We start from the raw sequence: 15,578 nt of genomic DNA, 5'->3' as shown, positions 1-15,578 counted from the left end.
TGCAAGACCAGAAATCTTGAATGTATTTTGGTCGAAAATTACATATAATGGTAGTATAATACTTTCGCCTCTCAAATGATTATTTTAACTTAGGTTTATCCCTAGTTTATTTGGTAGCTAGTGGGTATTTAAAATAAGCCCTTAAATCAAATCACTTAATTTCAGTCATTAGTACAATAATTATATTTTTTTTCCTATCAACATGTTCTTTTAAAGCCTACAAAAATAACTATAACTACTCCTACCCTTTCACCAATTCCATAACATTTGTACTCCACACATTTTTTTTTAACTTGCACACTAACATTCTTGCTGCACATTATAGGATTTTTCTTTTCGTAATCTAGCTAGGAGATATTGTTTGTAAAACATATCATTTATATCGTTCTAACTTCTATGTATGTTTTAGTTTATTGTTTCAGTTTATAATTTTTTGTAATATTTGTTTATATAAAAAAATCTAATGTATCTTTTTTCTTATAAGTTCTTGGCTAATATCAACTGTGCATATGCGACAACATCAGTAGAACATTGGCGGTCTCCTCTCAATTTTTCTTTTTCATAATTCGTAATTTGTTTTTCAATTTTTTTTACAATTGTGTATGATATATTTAATTTAGTTTTCTCGATTCATGTTATTTGTTCGATAATTTTTTTTTCTAGAAAATTTGTAGTATACACTATCTATATTATACACATTTCGTATAATACACAAGGGATCACAGTCTACATTCTAATTCTTTTTTCGTAATTGTTTTTGTTCTTACCATTCATACATCCCCAAATCAATTATTCAAGTATTTAACAATTTATGCTTTTTTTAATATTTCAAGTTTATGTTTTTTTATAGTTCATATTTAACTAATAAAAAAAATTAATTCTCTCACTTTTATATGTATTTATTATATAAAGTTACGTAGTAAGTACTCATAATAAACCTGGAAAAACGATCATTTTCAAGGAAAAATAGTAAATGAGTTAAACCTAATTTTAATAGAACTCACAATTCCAGAAATAACACAACTGACCGAATCCTCATAATCCTCATCTGATGTTTCAATGAATTGATATGAATTATCTAAAACTTTCCTAAAATAGCAAATTTCATTTTTAAGTGGAGTAACAACGTCGGATCACCGAAACCTTACGTGATTCATGAGTATTGTTCGTCTTGCTGTTTCTACAGGGGTAGAGTTTTTTAATTGCTATTAAATAATAATAAATGCCGTTTATTCGACTTATGAGAAACCACACAAACAACTGAAAACAAGAACAAAAGGACCAAACTAAAACTTTTTCACTTGGACAAGTGCTCCTTGTTTGTTCCCAGATACAAGCATTGCATCCATCACAGCTAAATCTCGTGCACCTTCAATAAAAGACATGCGAGCCTCAGCTTCGAAGATGCTCTCTTTCTGCAAATAATTAAAAGTCGAGGGGTCACTACCGATAATAGTACATAATTTCTTGCCAAAACTGTAAATAAAAAAAATTACAAAAACCCTGCCACCACCACTACTACTACCTTCAGGCTTGCTTGTGTAACATCACTGAAAAATATTTTGAGCTCTTCAGTCACACCACTGAATCCCGGGTAGAAATTGCTCTTTGTTTGCCCGTCGGCCGTAAAAAGCGTGACCTGTGATATAAATGCAATATTCACTAGTGATTAGTACTATTTAGATATTCTACTTTTAAAATTATATGGTATTTAATTTCATATCGAATTCCATTTCTTCAAAATACGAAATTTTACCGAGCATCCAAACTTCCCTTCTCCATTCTCCAGATCGATTTGAAATGTCCCGTTTAAGCCCACGACTCGCCAGAATAACTACTTGAACAAAGAACATTAGCGATGCTATGCAATGATTAAGACAAAAACATTATATTGCAGAGGAATATAATGTAAGACTCGTAATTACTTCGTACATTACCTTACGTGTTTTTGCAGACACAACAGTTACCAACACTCCAGATCGCCCATTCTCCAGTTGACTTAACAGGAACAAGAAAAAAATAATTAATTATTTATTTATTAAATTTATTTAAAATAATTAGATATTATGATTAAATTGAGAAACTTACATTAATGAAGAAATGCTATCAGGCGGAGGCAAGGTGGTATCTACATTAGAAGTCATGGCTGAGACTGAAGTTACCTCACATCCAGTCATCTTTTTTCATCATTAATCGTAAAAATCGTATTAATATATATATATATATATACAAATATTATAAAAAAAAAAAAAAAAGGAGACTAGCTCACCATCCTCAATGCTGCAATAAAATGTACTCCCATGTCGAGAATGTAACCCCCCTGAGAAAACATCAAGATTTTTCAGAAACACGACAAAAATGGTAAACTGCAAATAATCCCAGAAAAATCGGGAAATTGTACTCACGGCAAAGCTGTGCCTCCAAGAACTTGAGAAGTAAGGGTTTGAGCTATTCATCGGAACTTCCACAATGATTTGAAAATTCACCATTTCTCCAATATCATCCATGAGTTTTTTGCCCTGCACTCATTTGGACAACGAACGATATATAAAGTATAATAAACGAAGCGATCAAGCGCCAAAAAGTATAAGTTTGACACGTACGTACGTACCTCCAAAAAAGCAGGTTCAAAACGTAAATTCTCAGCAACGGCCCAAATTGGTTTAGAAGGCAAACTGAGAGAGTTATAGCTTGACAATGCAGTTTCCACCTCGGTAATGGCTGAATAAAATCATGTATATATGTAATTCATTATTAACGATTATCGGGAAGTTTAGAAATAAGATAAAATCTGATTACTTACAAGCTGCTGCTGGTTTCTCTTCATAATCCAAGCAACGTGTATTATTTATTACATGCACGTAAACACGAAAACTGTTTAGCTTACAACATGCAAACAACTAGAACCTTAAACGTTTATAACAAGAATAATTGGAATATGGCATTCGAATTCGCAATCAAGGGTCGAGTTTCTTATATAGTTTCGGAATTGCTTTTTTTTATTTACGTGTTTCGACAATTACCTTGAAGAACATGCTTTCCACTCTTCAAAATCCTTATGGACAGATCCACCTGCAAGAAACACTCAACTTATATATGAATTATATTGTGGAAAACGCTTTTAAATCAAACAGCAAGAAAAATTCAGACACAAGAGAAATTAAATATGATTGATGCCTGAAACTGGGCAGCAAGAACAACAAGCACAGCATCAATGGAAGAATCTCCAATGACGTCATCAAGACCAGCATCACCCCATTTGCATTCCACCTCCGGGAAAAACTCTTTCGCTATTTCAACTGCACCTTTTGCCGATTCCTACAAAACTCCCCACTAAATCAAACACAAACTGTCCAATTTCACTTGGGAAAAAAGAAAAACAAAATCCCTAATTTTTTAAAAGTGAAAACCCTAAATTTGATTGATGCATGTATATTTGATTGATTGTACCTCAGTGCGGCTCCAGATAGCTTTGAGACTGAAGAGTTGGGAGATTTCAGACAGCCTCGGAATGTATTCTGTTCGGACAAAGATTCCGGCTCCGAGTATGGCTATCTTCGGAGACTCCATTTTTGATTTTTTTTTTTTTTCCGTTTAATTTTGAGTGGGAAAATTGAACTTCCTAAGCTAAGTTTTTCTGCAGAGTGTAGATTATTGGATTTTCAATGGCTTCATATTCAGTTTTGCCTAAAAATACCCGATTTCACATTCGGTCCCCATATTCACAAAAAATATATTTGGTCCCTCATATTTCAAAAGATCAGGACTTTTAGTCCTTTATATCAAATTTTCGTTACCGGTAACGGAACCAAGCGTGTGCCTTTCAATGACTAAACTGAATGACTAACGGTAAATTAACGAAAATGACCAAAAATGTTAAATTATTAAAACATGAAAAACCAAATATGGTTTTTATAAACATGAGGGACCAAATATGGAATTAGTGCAAACACGAGGGGTGAAAAGTGTAATTTCCCTTCAGTTTTGTAGAGTTGCGTGTTTGAGTTTTCATTGTTGATGATGATGGTGAAGAAAATCTCTGGTTGATTCCCGATGCGGATGAGCTGTTGTCTTGTACTACTGTATTTCTTCATCGTGTCAAACGTTTCTTCTTTGATTGGCACGTGGAGTTAAAATAACTTGCAACGACAGTCCCACGTGAAGTTTTCTTCACCACCTACGTATTACAAGAAGCATGGATAGAACAACCAAATTTTTCCTACTTTAATACCACCAAATTTAAAATCATAGTTCAATGCATATTTATAATTTTATCTTACTTTAATACCAAAAAGAAATTAAAAGTACAAAAATAACCATTTCTTACAAAATATCAATATTTCATTGCAAAAAATAATATAAATAAATAAAAACTAAACTAAAATAAAATAAAAATAACTTAGAACACATGAAGATTAAGTGAATAGGAAGGGTGGTGGATTATTTTATGGCCTTTTATAATCTTTGATGGTGGATTGAGATACTTTGGATATGAAAGTAGCACCACTCTAATTAATTTCAGGGATTTCGTCTTTTGGTGCAAGTATGTATTGTCTCAACAAAGTTATAGTCATACATATACCACTAAATATTCTTTTGTTATCAATAATTTATTACTTTGTAACATAGGTATATTTGATAAATTGTCCCTCTCTATAGTGCGTTATTGCCTAATATAATTTTTATTTTCTTTTCAACTAAGTATGTGTTGTAATAATTCAAAATATACAAAAATGAATGTATACATAAATTTAAATATAAAAGTACAAATAATTCTAAGATTATGAGATAGTGAATAGTGTTAACGTGGACCTCAATGCACACAAGTTAATTGCTTTCACACATGTATCTAGCTAGATAAAAAGCATTTAAATTTGCTTGAGTAGCTAATGATTCCATGGATCTCTAGACATTACCAATTATGAAAATGACAACAATTAACTGTTCTAGCAAAGAGAGCAAAGAGCCTTGGTATATCATTAATAAAATACTTACAAAAAACTGAAAAAGTATTGACACCAGCCTTTCTCTGAGGCTTGTGTGCCGAAATATGTGACGTATACGGGATACCGTCTCAAAATATGGATTTGTTGAGGATATGCATTGTGCTTGAGTTTCTCGAGAGTCGATAGCTGAATAAATCCAATGTTTTAAAGGCGTATACATGATTTTTTTTATTACATAAAATATGTAAATCAATGCCATTAAAACTTCTCTATTATAATACTGAAGTATGGGATGACGTAAAGATTTCGATCACGAATCACGATCACGCACCTAAATCACCTTGGCGGCTCTGCACAAATTCCTACTTTGGCTGTAAGGCGTTGAAGTTTTCGTCTTTTTAGATCCTTAAATTCCAGTTTCAGCATATCTAGAAGAAACGGGAAACAAAATAATGAATTGTACTGATCTCAAGAATATAAGAATGGTATACAGTCATGTTTGGTACTACTAACTAATGCTTAAATTTTACATGCAAAAGGAAAAAAAATAGCACACTACTTACCGGGATTTTTGGTCAGCACATTTTACTGAAGAATGTATATATAGTAGATTATTTTTGCTTATCGAATCCATTTATGTAGCACTGATGGAGTGAACGTCTTTATGTAGCAATTGAGCATTTTTTTTGTAGTATACAATCTGATTGTAGAAACGCGAATGTTAACGTACAACTGAGTGTCTATAGCCCGTACAAAAGAATTGAGAGCCTTCTTTTTTTGCCCTGGCCAGAATACTAAAGGTTTATATTGATGCATAATATATTTGATAAAAGATGGTATTGAAACGTTGCTTTGAAATGAATATGGAAGAATTGTATCGGTTACGCATAAACATTGTTAAACTCAACATTAGCAAAGCATATGATCGAATCGAATGGGATTTTCTCCGACAAGTTCTAATTACATTTGGTTTTCATTCTTCGGTTGTGTTAAGCTCATTATGCTTTGTGTGTCAAACGTTACTTACTAGTAAAGTATCTATCTCTAATAGTAGTTGATTTTATATGGTATAGTTGTTTTCGATATGTTATATTTGTTTTCAATAATGTTGTGATTGATTTCAATACTTTGGAGTTGATTTTAATAATTTTGTAGTTAATTTTGACCATTTTTTTTTTAGGAAAAAAATAAATTTCATTAGGCATAAATAGCCAATGATTGGGGAAGGTTAGATCATTCAATACAAGATGAGTCTATTATAGAAGCAAGGACATGGGCCAAGAGATTACCAGTCCGTCTAACAAAAAAAAAATACATGAAGTAAAGGAACGAGAAATAATTAAGCATTCTTCCACAAATGCTCCGAAAGAAGAAGATGGAGAACCACCAGCATGAAAAAACAAAACCTAGTTTCATTTTAATTTAAACTTAAAATAAAAACGATTTATTGACCCGATATATCGGTTTGACCCGCCAAAAGTTGTCTCGCAGTACAAAACCCGATATTCCAAACTACCTCAGCAAATTCGTAAAAGTTTATAACCGATACCGATATTGTGGCCGATATATTGACCACCACGACCGCTATTTTAGAACATTGGTTTTATTACGTCCATTCATGCTAATTTGTGTTATTTTGAAATATTTTATTTATTTATCTACACAAAATCAGGCAAAAATTAAATTAGCTAAGAATTATATCAATTTACTAACTAATGATAAATTTCATTTTTTTTATTTCTTAAAACTTTATATTAACACAGTGAATATTTTACTATAACTTAATATCTGGGGAGCGATTTTAGAGAGGGAAAAAAAATACGTTTGATTATTTTTTTTGATTTGGAGAGTATTATATGTGGCATGAGGAACCCACACTCTTGAAACAGATGTTGGAGAATACCGTAATAAAGTGTCGTTTTTATTTTAAAATTATCATTTGTGTATTTTCACCTTCTCTTTCTCATTTTTTTGTTTTGAAGGGGCTATATGCCAAACACCATTCATTGAAATTTTGATTTTTGATAATATTTTTTAGGGCTAAATACAGTTTACACCCTTAAAGTATAGGGTTGGTAACACTTACCCCTTAAAGTTATTAATGTAACACTTACCTCTCATTAATAAATTTAATGGTATTACTTAGACTTTGAATGATGTGGCATTTTTTCTTCCCAATTAGTCCTTTGAGCTATTATATTGATCCATATATAATAATATATTTTCAATAATATTTCAAAAATTAAATTTTATAAAATATAATAAGTATTAAAAAAATTATTTTGATTTATGTTTAACTCCAAATTTTAATTAATATAGACCCTAATATAAATAAAAATCTCAATTATATAAAAAAAATATAAAATACGTTAGACATTTGCAAGGAAAAAAATCTTTTCAAGACTTAAACGTCCAACTTTTTTTATAATAATTATTGATTTGAAAATTTATTTCAATTACTTAAATTGTAATTTCAATAAAAAAATATTTAAATATTTGGACCTTCAAATTATAATTTCTTATTAACTTTTTAATACATTTTGTGATTCTCAAAGTAAAAAGTGGGATAATTATATTAGAGGCATATATATACTCATTAAAATAACTATATAAACTATAAAATCATAATTAAAATTCGAATAATCGTTAACTTTTTATTAGCTACAAATGAAATAAATTAAAACAAAAATGACACTAAAATTCAATTTTTTTCATTCGTAAATTTACAATTATGAAATAATAAAATTAAGTTTTTGTAAAGTTGCCGAATTTTTGTATTATTACATATTCATTATTTATATAATGTCTAGAAGGGCATTTTGGGAAGAAAAAATTTCATGTCATTCAAAGTCATAGTTTTACTATTAAATTCATTAATGAGGGGGTAAGTGATACATTTGTAACTTTAAGGGGGTGAGTGTTACCAACCCTATACTTTAAGGGTGCAAACTGTATTTAGCCCACTCTTTTATTTATAAATGATACTTGAGATAAATTCAATGGGTCTGAAAAACCATATATGCCCTCACTAATTATTAATTAGTATAATTATTTAATTTCAAAAAAATTATGCCTATAATCTACACCCAAATCTTCTCCAAAAATTATTCCTCTCATCACGCCAATTCAGTTTTTTTTTTCATTTTATTTTTTATTTTGTTTAATGGTTTTCTTTATTTCGATTTAAAAGAAAATTTTGTAATTTTTTTTTCGATTTTTTATTTTAAATTATTTTTTTTCTTATTTATATTTTCATGCTTTTTATTTTAATTTTAAAAAAGGGTTTTATTTTTATTTTCGTTTTTTCATGGTTTTTCTTTTTTCTTAATTTCAATTTGTTTTAAAAATGGTTTTTTTTTTATTTTCTTTCCATTTTTTTTAAATAAATACCACTCTAGGTAAACATGAAAATCAGTCTGTATAAACAGCTATTTAAACATGGTACCACTCTATATAACTACCATATAACATGAAAACCACTCTCTATAACAACTATGTAAACTTGAAAATCACTCTGTATAACAACTATGCCAACATAAAAGTCACTCTGTATATACAATTATATAAAAATATGTACAAAAATTATTGAAAACCACTATAAAACTGTTGAAAACCACTATAAATTTATCAAAGACAAAGCCTGACATTATGACAACCACTCCATATAAACAGCTATATAAACATGAAAAACACTCTGTATAAAACAACTATATAAACATGAAAACTACTTTATATACACAATTATATAAACATCGAAAATCACTATAAAGGACACCATCTTCTCTCCAATGAACCCTAGAGCATAGTTTGTGTAATCGTCTTCTTCTCGTTATTTTAAACGTAAACCACTATTTGGAAAAATCACCATCTTCTTCCTCAGCAATTTCGTAAACTTTTCCTATAGTTGTATGTACGCTTCAATTTCAATTCTCTCCTTTTATTGGTTGGTTCTTCGAGTTAAATATTCCAAGTGAATAATATGAATGCAGGCCATCCAATTAATCTAAAAATTAAGGCAACACGATGAAAGGGGAAGTATAATACAGTAGAACCTCGATAAATTAATACTCGATAAATTAATAACCTCGCTTAAATAATAAATTTTCCCGGTCCCGACTCGGGGATAACGTGTTAAATTAATAATTCGCTAAATTTATAAGATAATACACATTCGAAAATTTTAAGAAGCCCCATATAATATATAAATTAATAATTCATAAAAATAATTCTTAAATTACATGGTACAATACATATTGTATAGATCTATGAAAGTTTAATAAAATATAATTTAATTGTCGTTTGTTTCTTTTTGAAGTTCACATTACCATCAATCTCGTGCTCACTTTTCTTAACATGGTTAGAACTTCTCGTATAGATTTCGTATAACTCAACATGAAATTGTTCAATACCATTATTGCTTTAAGAGCTTCCGTTCGTGAAACATGCTCTATAATGCATTGAACTAATGGTACAATGAATAATATATACGTAAAAAAATAAAAAAAATAAAAAAAATGTATTTATTGAAAATAATAATAAAAATTATTTCATAAATTAATAAATTATTAATTAATGTATAAATTAATAATTATTAATTTATCGATAAGTTAATATTTCGCTAAATTAGTGGAATTTTGATGATCACAACTGTATTAATTTATAGAGGTTTAACTGTATTCATAAGCACATACGTAGTTGCATAATGCTCAACCAGGACATGACCAGCACTGAGTGCCGCCGCATCTCGTATGGACTCATTCTCATCAGCAAGACTTGGAGAAAAAGAATGCTATCCAATCCAGCCGTGATTCTTTTGCGCTGAAACCCTAGCACGAGTTTCAACAAAGCCTTCGTGCTTCTCTTGCACCCCTTGTGCTGCTTTGTTTCAACCGGAAACACACACGAGAAAAAGGATTAGGCGGTGTCGGTGGTGAAAGAAAAAAGTTTTGTGAAAGCAAAAAAAGAAAAAAAAGAACAGATGGGGAAAATTTTAATGGAGAAGAAAAAAAGATGACGAATGTTGGGAGGAGATCTGAAGAAAAATATAAAAAATTGAGAACGTGAGGTGAAGGGTATAATGGTGAATTAATTAATTAAAAATTATTTTGAATTTATCAATTACCTATCTTAATGGGACAATGAATATGAGGGGTTTTGTGAAATAAGTTAATAACCCCCTTTTTAATCTACTATAAATCATGACTGTTCGTTGGGTATAAAGATGAAAATAATATATTGATTATGCCTTGAAAGTCTAAAGCAAAACCTTAAAATAGAATTAATTATCTAGCTGAAGTGAGAATTAAAATAGAAAAAATAGGAGTATTGCTTAAGTTTTGATTGAATTTTTAAACTAAATCATACCTCAAAAGAAATGTATGTAATTATTGAAATATCATGTATCTAAGTATAATTAACCTAAATCAAACCTCTAGGCGTAAATGAAAAATATATATATATAGGGAAATAGCAGAAGTAACTTTATCGAGAAGGTCATCCGCTTTGTACTGGTTTGGCGTCTCTTATAATTACGTTGATGTTCATAAAGCTAAGATAATATCACCGCCACTTTTCACACACACACACACACACACACACATATATATATATATATATATATATATATATATATATATATATATATATATATATATATATATATATATATATATATATATATATATTTCACTCAACTCGTGCAATGAAAATGGAAGGAGAAATTGCAAAATCAAGACATTTTTTCAACGTGATGGTGGCGGCTGCAGGTTTCCACAACCATCTGGTGAGCATCTTCATTTGTCTTCTTTTTTTTTTTTTTTTTTTCTGAATATATATATAAAATATATGGCTTCTTCTAATATATAATATATTAGACACGTTCTTGATTCTTTTTAGTTACCGTTACAGAATCATTTTTAGTTTCTGTTTGAAAGTTTTTAATGTGCTAGCTTAATTTCGTTACCGTTACATGGTACTAATTGGTATGTGATCGAAAGTCGAAACTGCTTCTGTTAGATTTATTTGGTATAAAAGTTTTCGTCTGGGGTTTCTCGACCCGTGAGATTAGCGGCCTTACTAAGTCGTAATTTATACAAGATTACGGGCGGAAATTATATATTATATGTATATCATACCATATGATTTTTTCTTGAGATAGTTACATATTCGCTCGAGCTCCTATACTATACCACTAAAACGATTATCGACCCTGTAATTATAAAATGAATAGTGGTGCATATAGCTAGTCACAATTCTCATTTCTAAATTATCGGAAACACTCGACCCTTTTCACACAGATGCTTCGCAATTCGGAAAGCAGATAAACAATTCTGTTTGGGTTCGAAATATTCGTAGTGAAAAATTGTGAAAAAGTGGTCAAGTCAAGAACGTCATGTGCATTTCACGTGACTTTTTTCTGTCGATTTAACGTCAAAATAGCATATTTGAGAACTAAAATTGTGGCAAAATATATTTAAGAACAAAAATCTTCCTTGAAGAGATGACTGCGCACTTTTGTTGGTTCAATCATCAAATCCCAAATATAACCTATCTTTGTTATGATTGTAATAAAGAACCTGCCATCATCTTTCTGTGAGAAGCTAAAAGACGAGAAATCGAAACGGGCGATTTTGAAAAGTCGTATAGGGAAATGGAAGATCGATGTGTGCAGAAACAGCGAAGGCTTAATATGTTTCAAAAATGGATGGCCTCAATTTGTCCATCACCATAGCCTGAGTATCAGAGATTTTGTAGTGTTTGAACACACCGGTGGTTTACACTTCAACGTTTCCGTGTTTGATCACACTGCGTGCGAAAAGGAGTTTCCTGTCGAGCCGAAGAACGAGCGCCAAGAAAACAACACCCGAAACCCACACTTTGTCTTGACAATGAAACCGTCTTTTGCTCAGAAAAAACCTGGAGTGGTGAGTTCATCACACACACACACACACACACACAGAGATATATATATATATATATATATATACATGTTTGAAACAAGTAGTTAATGGTACTAATAACTATATCCTTTGTATAAATTTCAGCATATCCCAGTAGAATTCGTGAGGTCAGTTAACCTAAGCCAGAAGTCTAGTTTAACTTTAATGGATCCTCAAGGAAGAGAGTGGCCAGTTAAACTCAGACTTCAAACAAAAGGTCGACTACGCGCCAGAATGTACTCAGGTTGGCACGATTTTTATGTATCTAACGAGCTAAAGAATGGAGATGTTTGTGTTTTCGAGCATAATAGTACTTCCCCTCGATGCACAACTGCTTTATTTAACGTGCAGATTTCCCGTGCTACCGTCTAAGCAATCAATCGACTCAGCTCTTGCCTGATGTTCTTTCAATAGTTGTGTCAGTTCCCCTTTTGGAGTATTAGGGATTCTTGATACAATCTTATTCATGTACTACTTTTCTGGGTATCTATTTGTTTTCTATTTGGCGCACTTGATAGCTAATACCCTGTTTTTTGGGACATTTTTCTTGCTATAATATGACAGAGCTTCAACTTGATTTCAGTATTACAGGCTCGATTCAAAGTTATCGATCAAATGAACATAAATATTAGTTACTTTTCAAATATGGGATGCATTTCACAAAACAAACTCAGACAAGAACAAAAAAATGCGACCAGTTCGTCTTTCTAAGCAACTTCAAGAAGGCTTCTTATGCATTTCCCCATTTTCGAAATAGCATTCGGCATAACATCAGCTAAAATAAATTCCTCAACGGAACATTAAAGAAGAAACATCTCAACACCAGAATGATTTCAAAACAAATCTAGGAATAACATGAACCAAGTGTAGTAAGAATTGTCGGCAAAATAAGCTCTGTATCTTGTACAAATCATTGCAACTCATTATTCTCAAACATTCAAAACTCATTCTACGCAATTCCCATTTAGACGAAGATCCGCTTAAGACAGGGATTTAAGGAAAACAAGAAAATAGACAAAGCAAATAGCAACAGTTTGATCCTAAATGAAACAGAAAAGCAAGCTAGACTTGAAGGTGGTGGGACTATCACTATCGATTTTCATATGGCCATCATATCACCGTACTGGCGCATCAAGATAATAGATCCAGCAAAGAGACCTCCTGCACGAAGTAATTTCTGCAGTGAAAGAAAATCGAATTAGAAAAAAAGGCATTTTATACCAAAGAAAAGAAGGGTAAACCAAATAGTTGTCAGTCGAATAATCTCTGTTAGTAAGCGTCTCGGACATAACATTTAACAGTGCTAAATAGATAAGTTGCACTATCTTGTTAAGAACGAAAAATAGAAAGCAAATACTAAATGAAAGTTAAATAACGCAAAAAATGAAAGCAAAAACATTGAAAACACTAGTCCCAGACCAGCATGATGAATTGAGAGTTACTCGATTCGCAACCGGTAACATTTAGCCAAATAAATGGGGATCAAAACATCATTTCCTAAACAAGAAAAATCGAAAATGTATTGCATATTGCCAAACATTAAGATGCTATTTTTTTTTTACTCAAACTATTAATACATCTATATTTTTCTACACCTAAACTTGTGTACGAACATCAAATAAGGCCGTGAAATAGACTATTGTTCTAGATAGCCAATATCTTACACTATCTTGTTAAGAATGAAAAACAGAAAGAACAAACTAAACGGGAGTTCAATAAAGCGAAAAATCAAAGCAAAAACATTGGCAACACTCGTCCCAGCCCAACATGAAGGTTGGGAGTTATTTGCCACTGGTAACATTCAGCTAAATAAACGGGGAGCAAAAATTCATATACTCCTATCAAGAAAAATCGAAAAATTTATTGCCCATTGTCGATTACTACGCTATTTGCTTTTTAGTCAACTACTAATCCATCTACAGTAGAACCTCGATAAATTAACAATCTCGATTAAATAATAGTTTCTCTTGGTCCGGACTCGGTGAAAACGTGTTAAATTATTAACTCGACAATATAATAATTCGCTAGTCCCGACTGTATTAATAATATATATAGAAGTTTAACTAAAAACATTTCTAAACCTAAACTTGTGTACAAACTACAAACATAAACAATCGCCGTAAAATAGACTATCGTTCTTGATAGCCAACAGCCAGCTAATGGGATTTGGAGCTCAAATACGCTTAAAAGTGATGCAACAAAATTAACTAATTTTAATCAGCCAAACAGATGAAAGTTGGAAAAATAATTGGGGATTATCGAATTTTGAACCACAGCTGATTTTATCAACAAAAACATAGCAACGGGAAATAACGGATTCAAATCTAAAGCCCTAATTGAACTGGAAAAAAAATGAAGTGCCTGAATCTAGCAACGTTAAAAAGAAAAACATTACAGAAAGGGAGAGTAATTAATTGTGAAAGAGGAAAAGTAAGGAAATTAGGTTGAAATGGTGAATAGAGAAATACCATGTTGTGATCCCATTTTTCGGGATCGTGGACCTGAGAATGCCAAAAAGCTTTGATACTGTCCAGAGAGATCGATTTATTCGCCATTGAAGCTCTTTTCTTCTTCTAGAGAGAGAAAACTGCGTTTATGCGTCTGTGGGTGGGTGTTTGTGCAGCAGGGGTTAGGGTTTTGTATTTCTTTCTTTTTCTTTTTAAATAAAACAATATACTTATATTTATGACCTAAAGTACAAACGATACCGAATTATGATTAGCTAGTTTAACATTTTTTATTAGTTAATTTTTATCAGCTTGGGTATTTGTAATGTATTTGTTTATAAAGTTTCTACAATTATATTAAAATAAAATCATATTTTTATAATTTATAAATACACTAAAGATACAAGAGTCTTTAAGGGGGTAAAATTCATTTTCATCCCTGACGTTTAGAGTCAAAATCAAAATAGTCCCTATGTTTTTAATTTTGTTCAATATCATCCTTTGGAAACAATTTTACCGCCAAAAAAGAGCATACTTTACATAATGCCCACACTACCCTTCAAAACCTTGGGGATGAAAATGAAATGTACCTAATTTTGGGCTTTTCACACAGTTTTTTTTTTTTTTTCAATTTTTTTTTAAAATCAGTTTTTTTGACCAATTTCAAATTATCGTATAATTACTTTATGCAAAGTTTTTAATAATCGTTAATATTTATCTGATAAAACATAGACATGATCAAAACTTTCTTTAATATTTGTGTGAAGCCTACCTATTTTTCTCAAAATTTTGGAAATACTTAGTTTATAAATCAAATCTAATATATATATATATATATATATATATATATATATATATATATATATATATATATATATATAGGGGGAATACAATGCTACACCCGGTGATTTTCACCGGATAACTCTCTTCTTGACATGTGTCCTTTTTAATTTATTTTATAATTATATTTCAAAAACCCCATGGACAATAACTCAACCCGTAGTGAGAATCTTATCAATTATGATGTCTGGTTATATTCATCGGTGTAGCATTGTTATTTCCATATATATAGTGTGAATCCCAACATAATAGTAATATACTAATATTTTTGTTAAAATATTAAACATAAGTGCTATAATTGTTAGGTTCATATAAATTAGCATTTAATATTTTTTTTTTATTTGGTTGCAAAATTTCTAAAACATAGTGTTTTGCTAAGTTTCTGGGATATCTATTTTTCATGCATA

At 30.7% G+C, this 15,578-nt stretch overlaps 3 protein-coding genes across 4 annotated transcripts; 1 reads left to right on the top strand and 2 right to left on the bottom strand.

Annotated features, from left to right (window-relative positions):
• Positions 1-1,085: 1,085 nt before the first annotated feature.
• On the bottom strand, positions 1,086-3,749 carry LOC105950223 (hypothetical protein). 2 transcript variants are annotated; one of them, XM_088816894.1, is made up of 12 exons: positions 3,451-3,749; positions 3,178-3,318; positions 3,024-3,072; positions 2,804-2,821; positions 2,612-2,721; positions 2,406-2,519; positions 2,270-2,320; positions 2,089-2,177; positions 1,938-1,998; positions 1,757-1,834; positions 1,523-1,639; positions 1,086-1,415 (listed from the first exon to the last, which is right to left on the bottom strand). In XM_088816894.1, exons 1-12 carry the CDS (start codon positions 3,568-3,570, stop codon positions 1,287-1,289), a joined length of 1,077 nt encoding a protein of 358 aa, XP_088673020.1. In that variant the 5' UTR covers positions 3,571-3,749; the 3' UTR covers positions 1,086-1,286. The 2 variants fall into 2 exon arrangements, with proteins under 2 accessions (XP_088673020.1, XP_012829022.2); XM_012973568.2 differs by having other exon boundaries at positions 1,526-1,639.
• Positions 3,750-11,496: 7,747 nt separating this feature from the next.
• LOC105973336 (B3 domain-containing protein REM8) lies at positions 11,497-12,365 on the top strand. The gene is made up of 2 exons (XM_088817519.1): positions 11,497-11,902; positions 11,990-12,365. Exons 1-2 carry the CDS (start codon positions 11,504-11,506, stop codon positions 12,254-12,256), a joined length of 666 nt encoding a protein of 221 aa, XP_088673645.1. The 5' UTR covers positions 11,497-11,503; the 3' UTR covers positions 12,257-12,365.
• A 347-nt stretch (positions 12,366-12,712) lies between these two features.
• On the bottom strand, positions 12,713-14,538 carry TOM5 (mitochondrial import receptor subunit TOM5-like protein). Its single transcript, XM_012998599.2, has 2 exons — positions 14,353-14,538; positions 12,713-13,061 (listed from the first exon to the last, which is right to left on the bottom strand). The coding sequence occupies exons 1-2, from the start codon at positions 14,437-14,439 to the stop codon at positions 12,984-12,986; spliced, it is 165 nt and encodes a 54-aa protein (XP_012854053.2). The 5' UTR covers positions 14,440-14,538; the 3' UTR covers positions 12,713-12,983.
• Positions 14,539-15,578: the final 1,040 nt, after the last annotated feature.

This window comes from Erythranthe guttata, chromosome 4, assembly GCF_056151865.1.
Source record: "Erythranthe guttata isolate IM_541 chromosome 4, IM_541, whole genome shotgun sequence".
NCBI classification, from domain to species: domain Eukaryota; kingdom Viridiplantae; phylum Streptophyta; class Magnoliopsida; order Lamiales; family Phrymaceae; genus Erythranthe; species Erythranthe guttata.
This window is presented reverse-complemented; position numbering and strand designations above follow the sequence as displayed.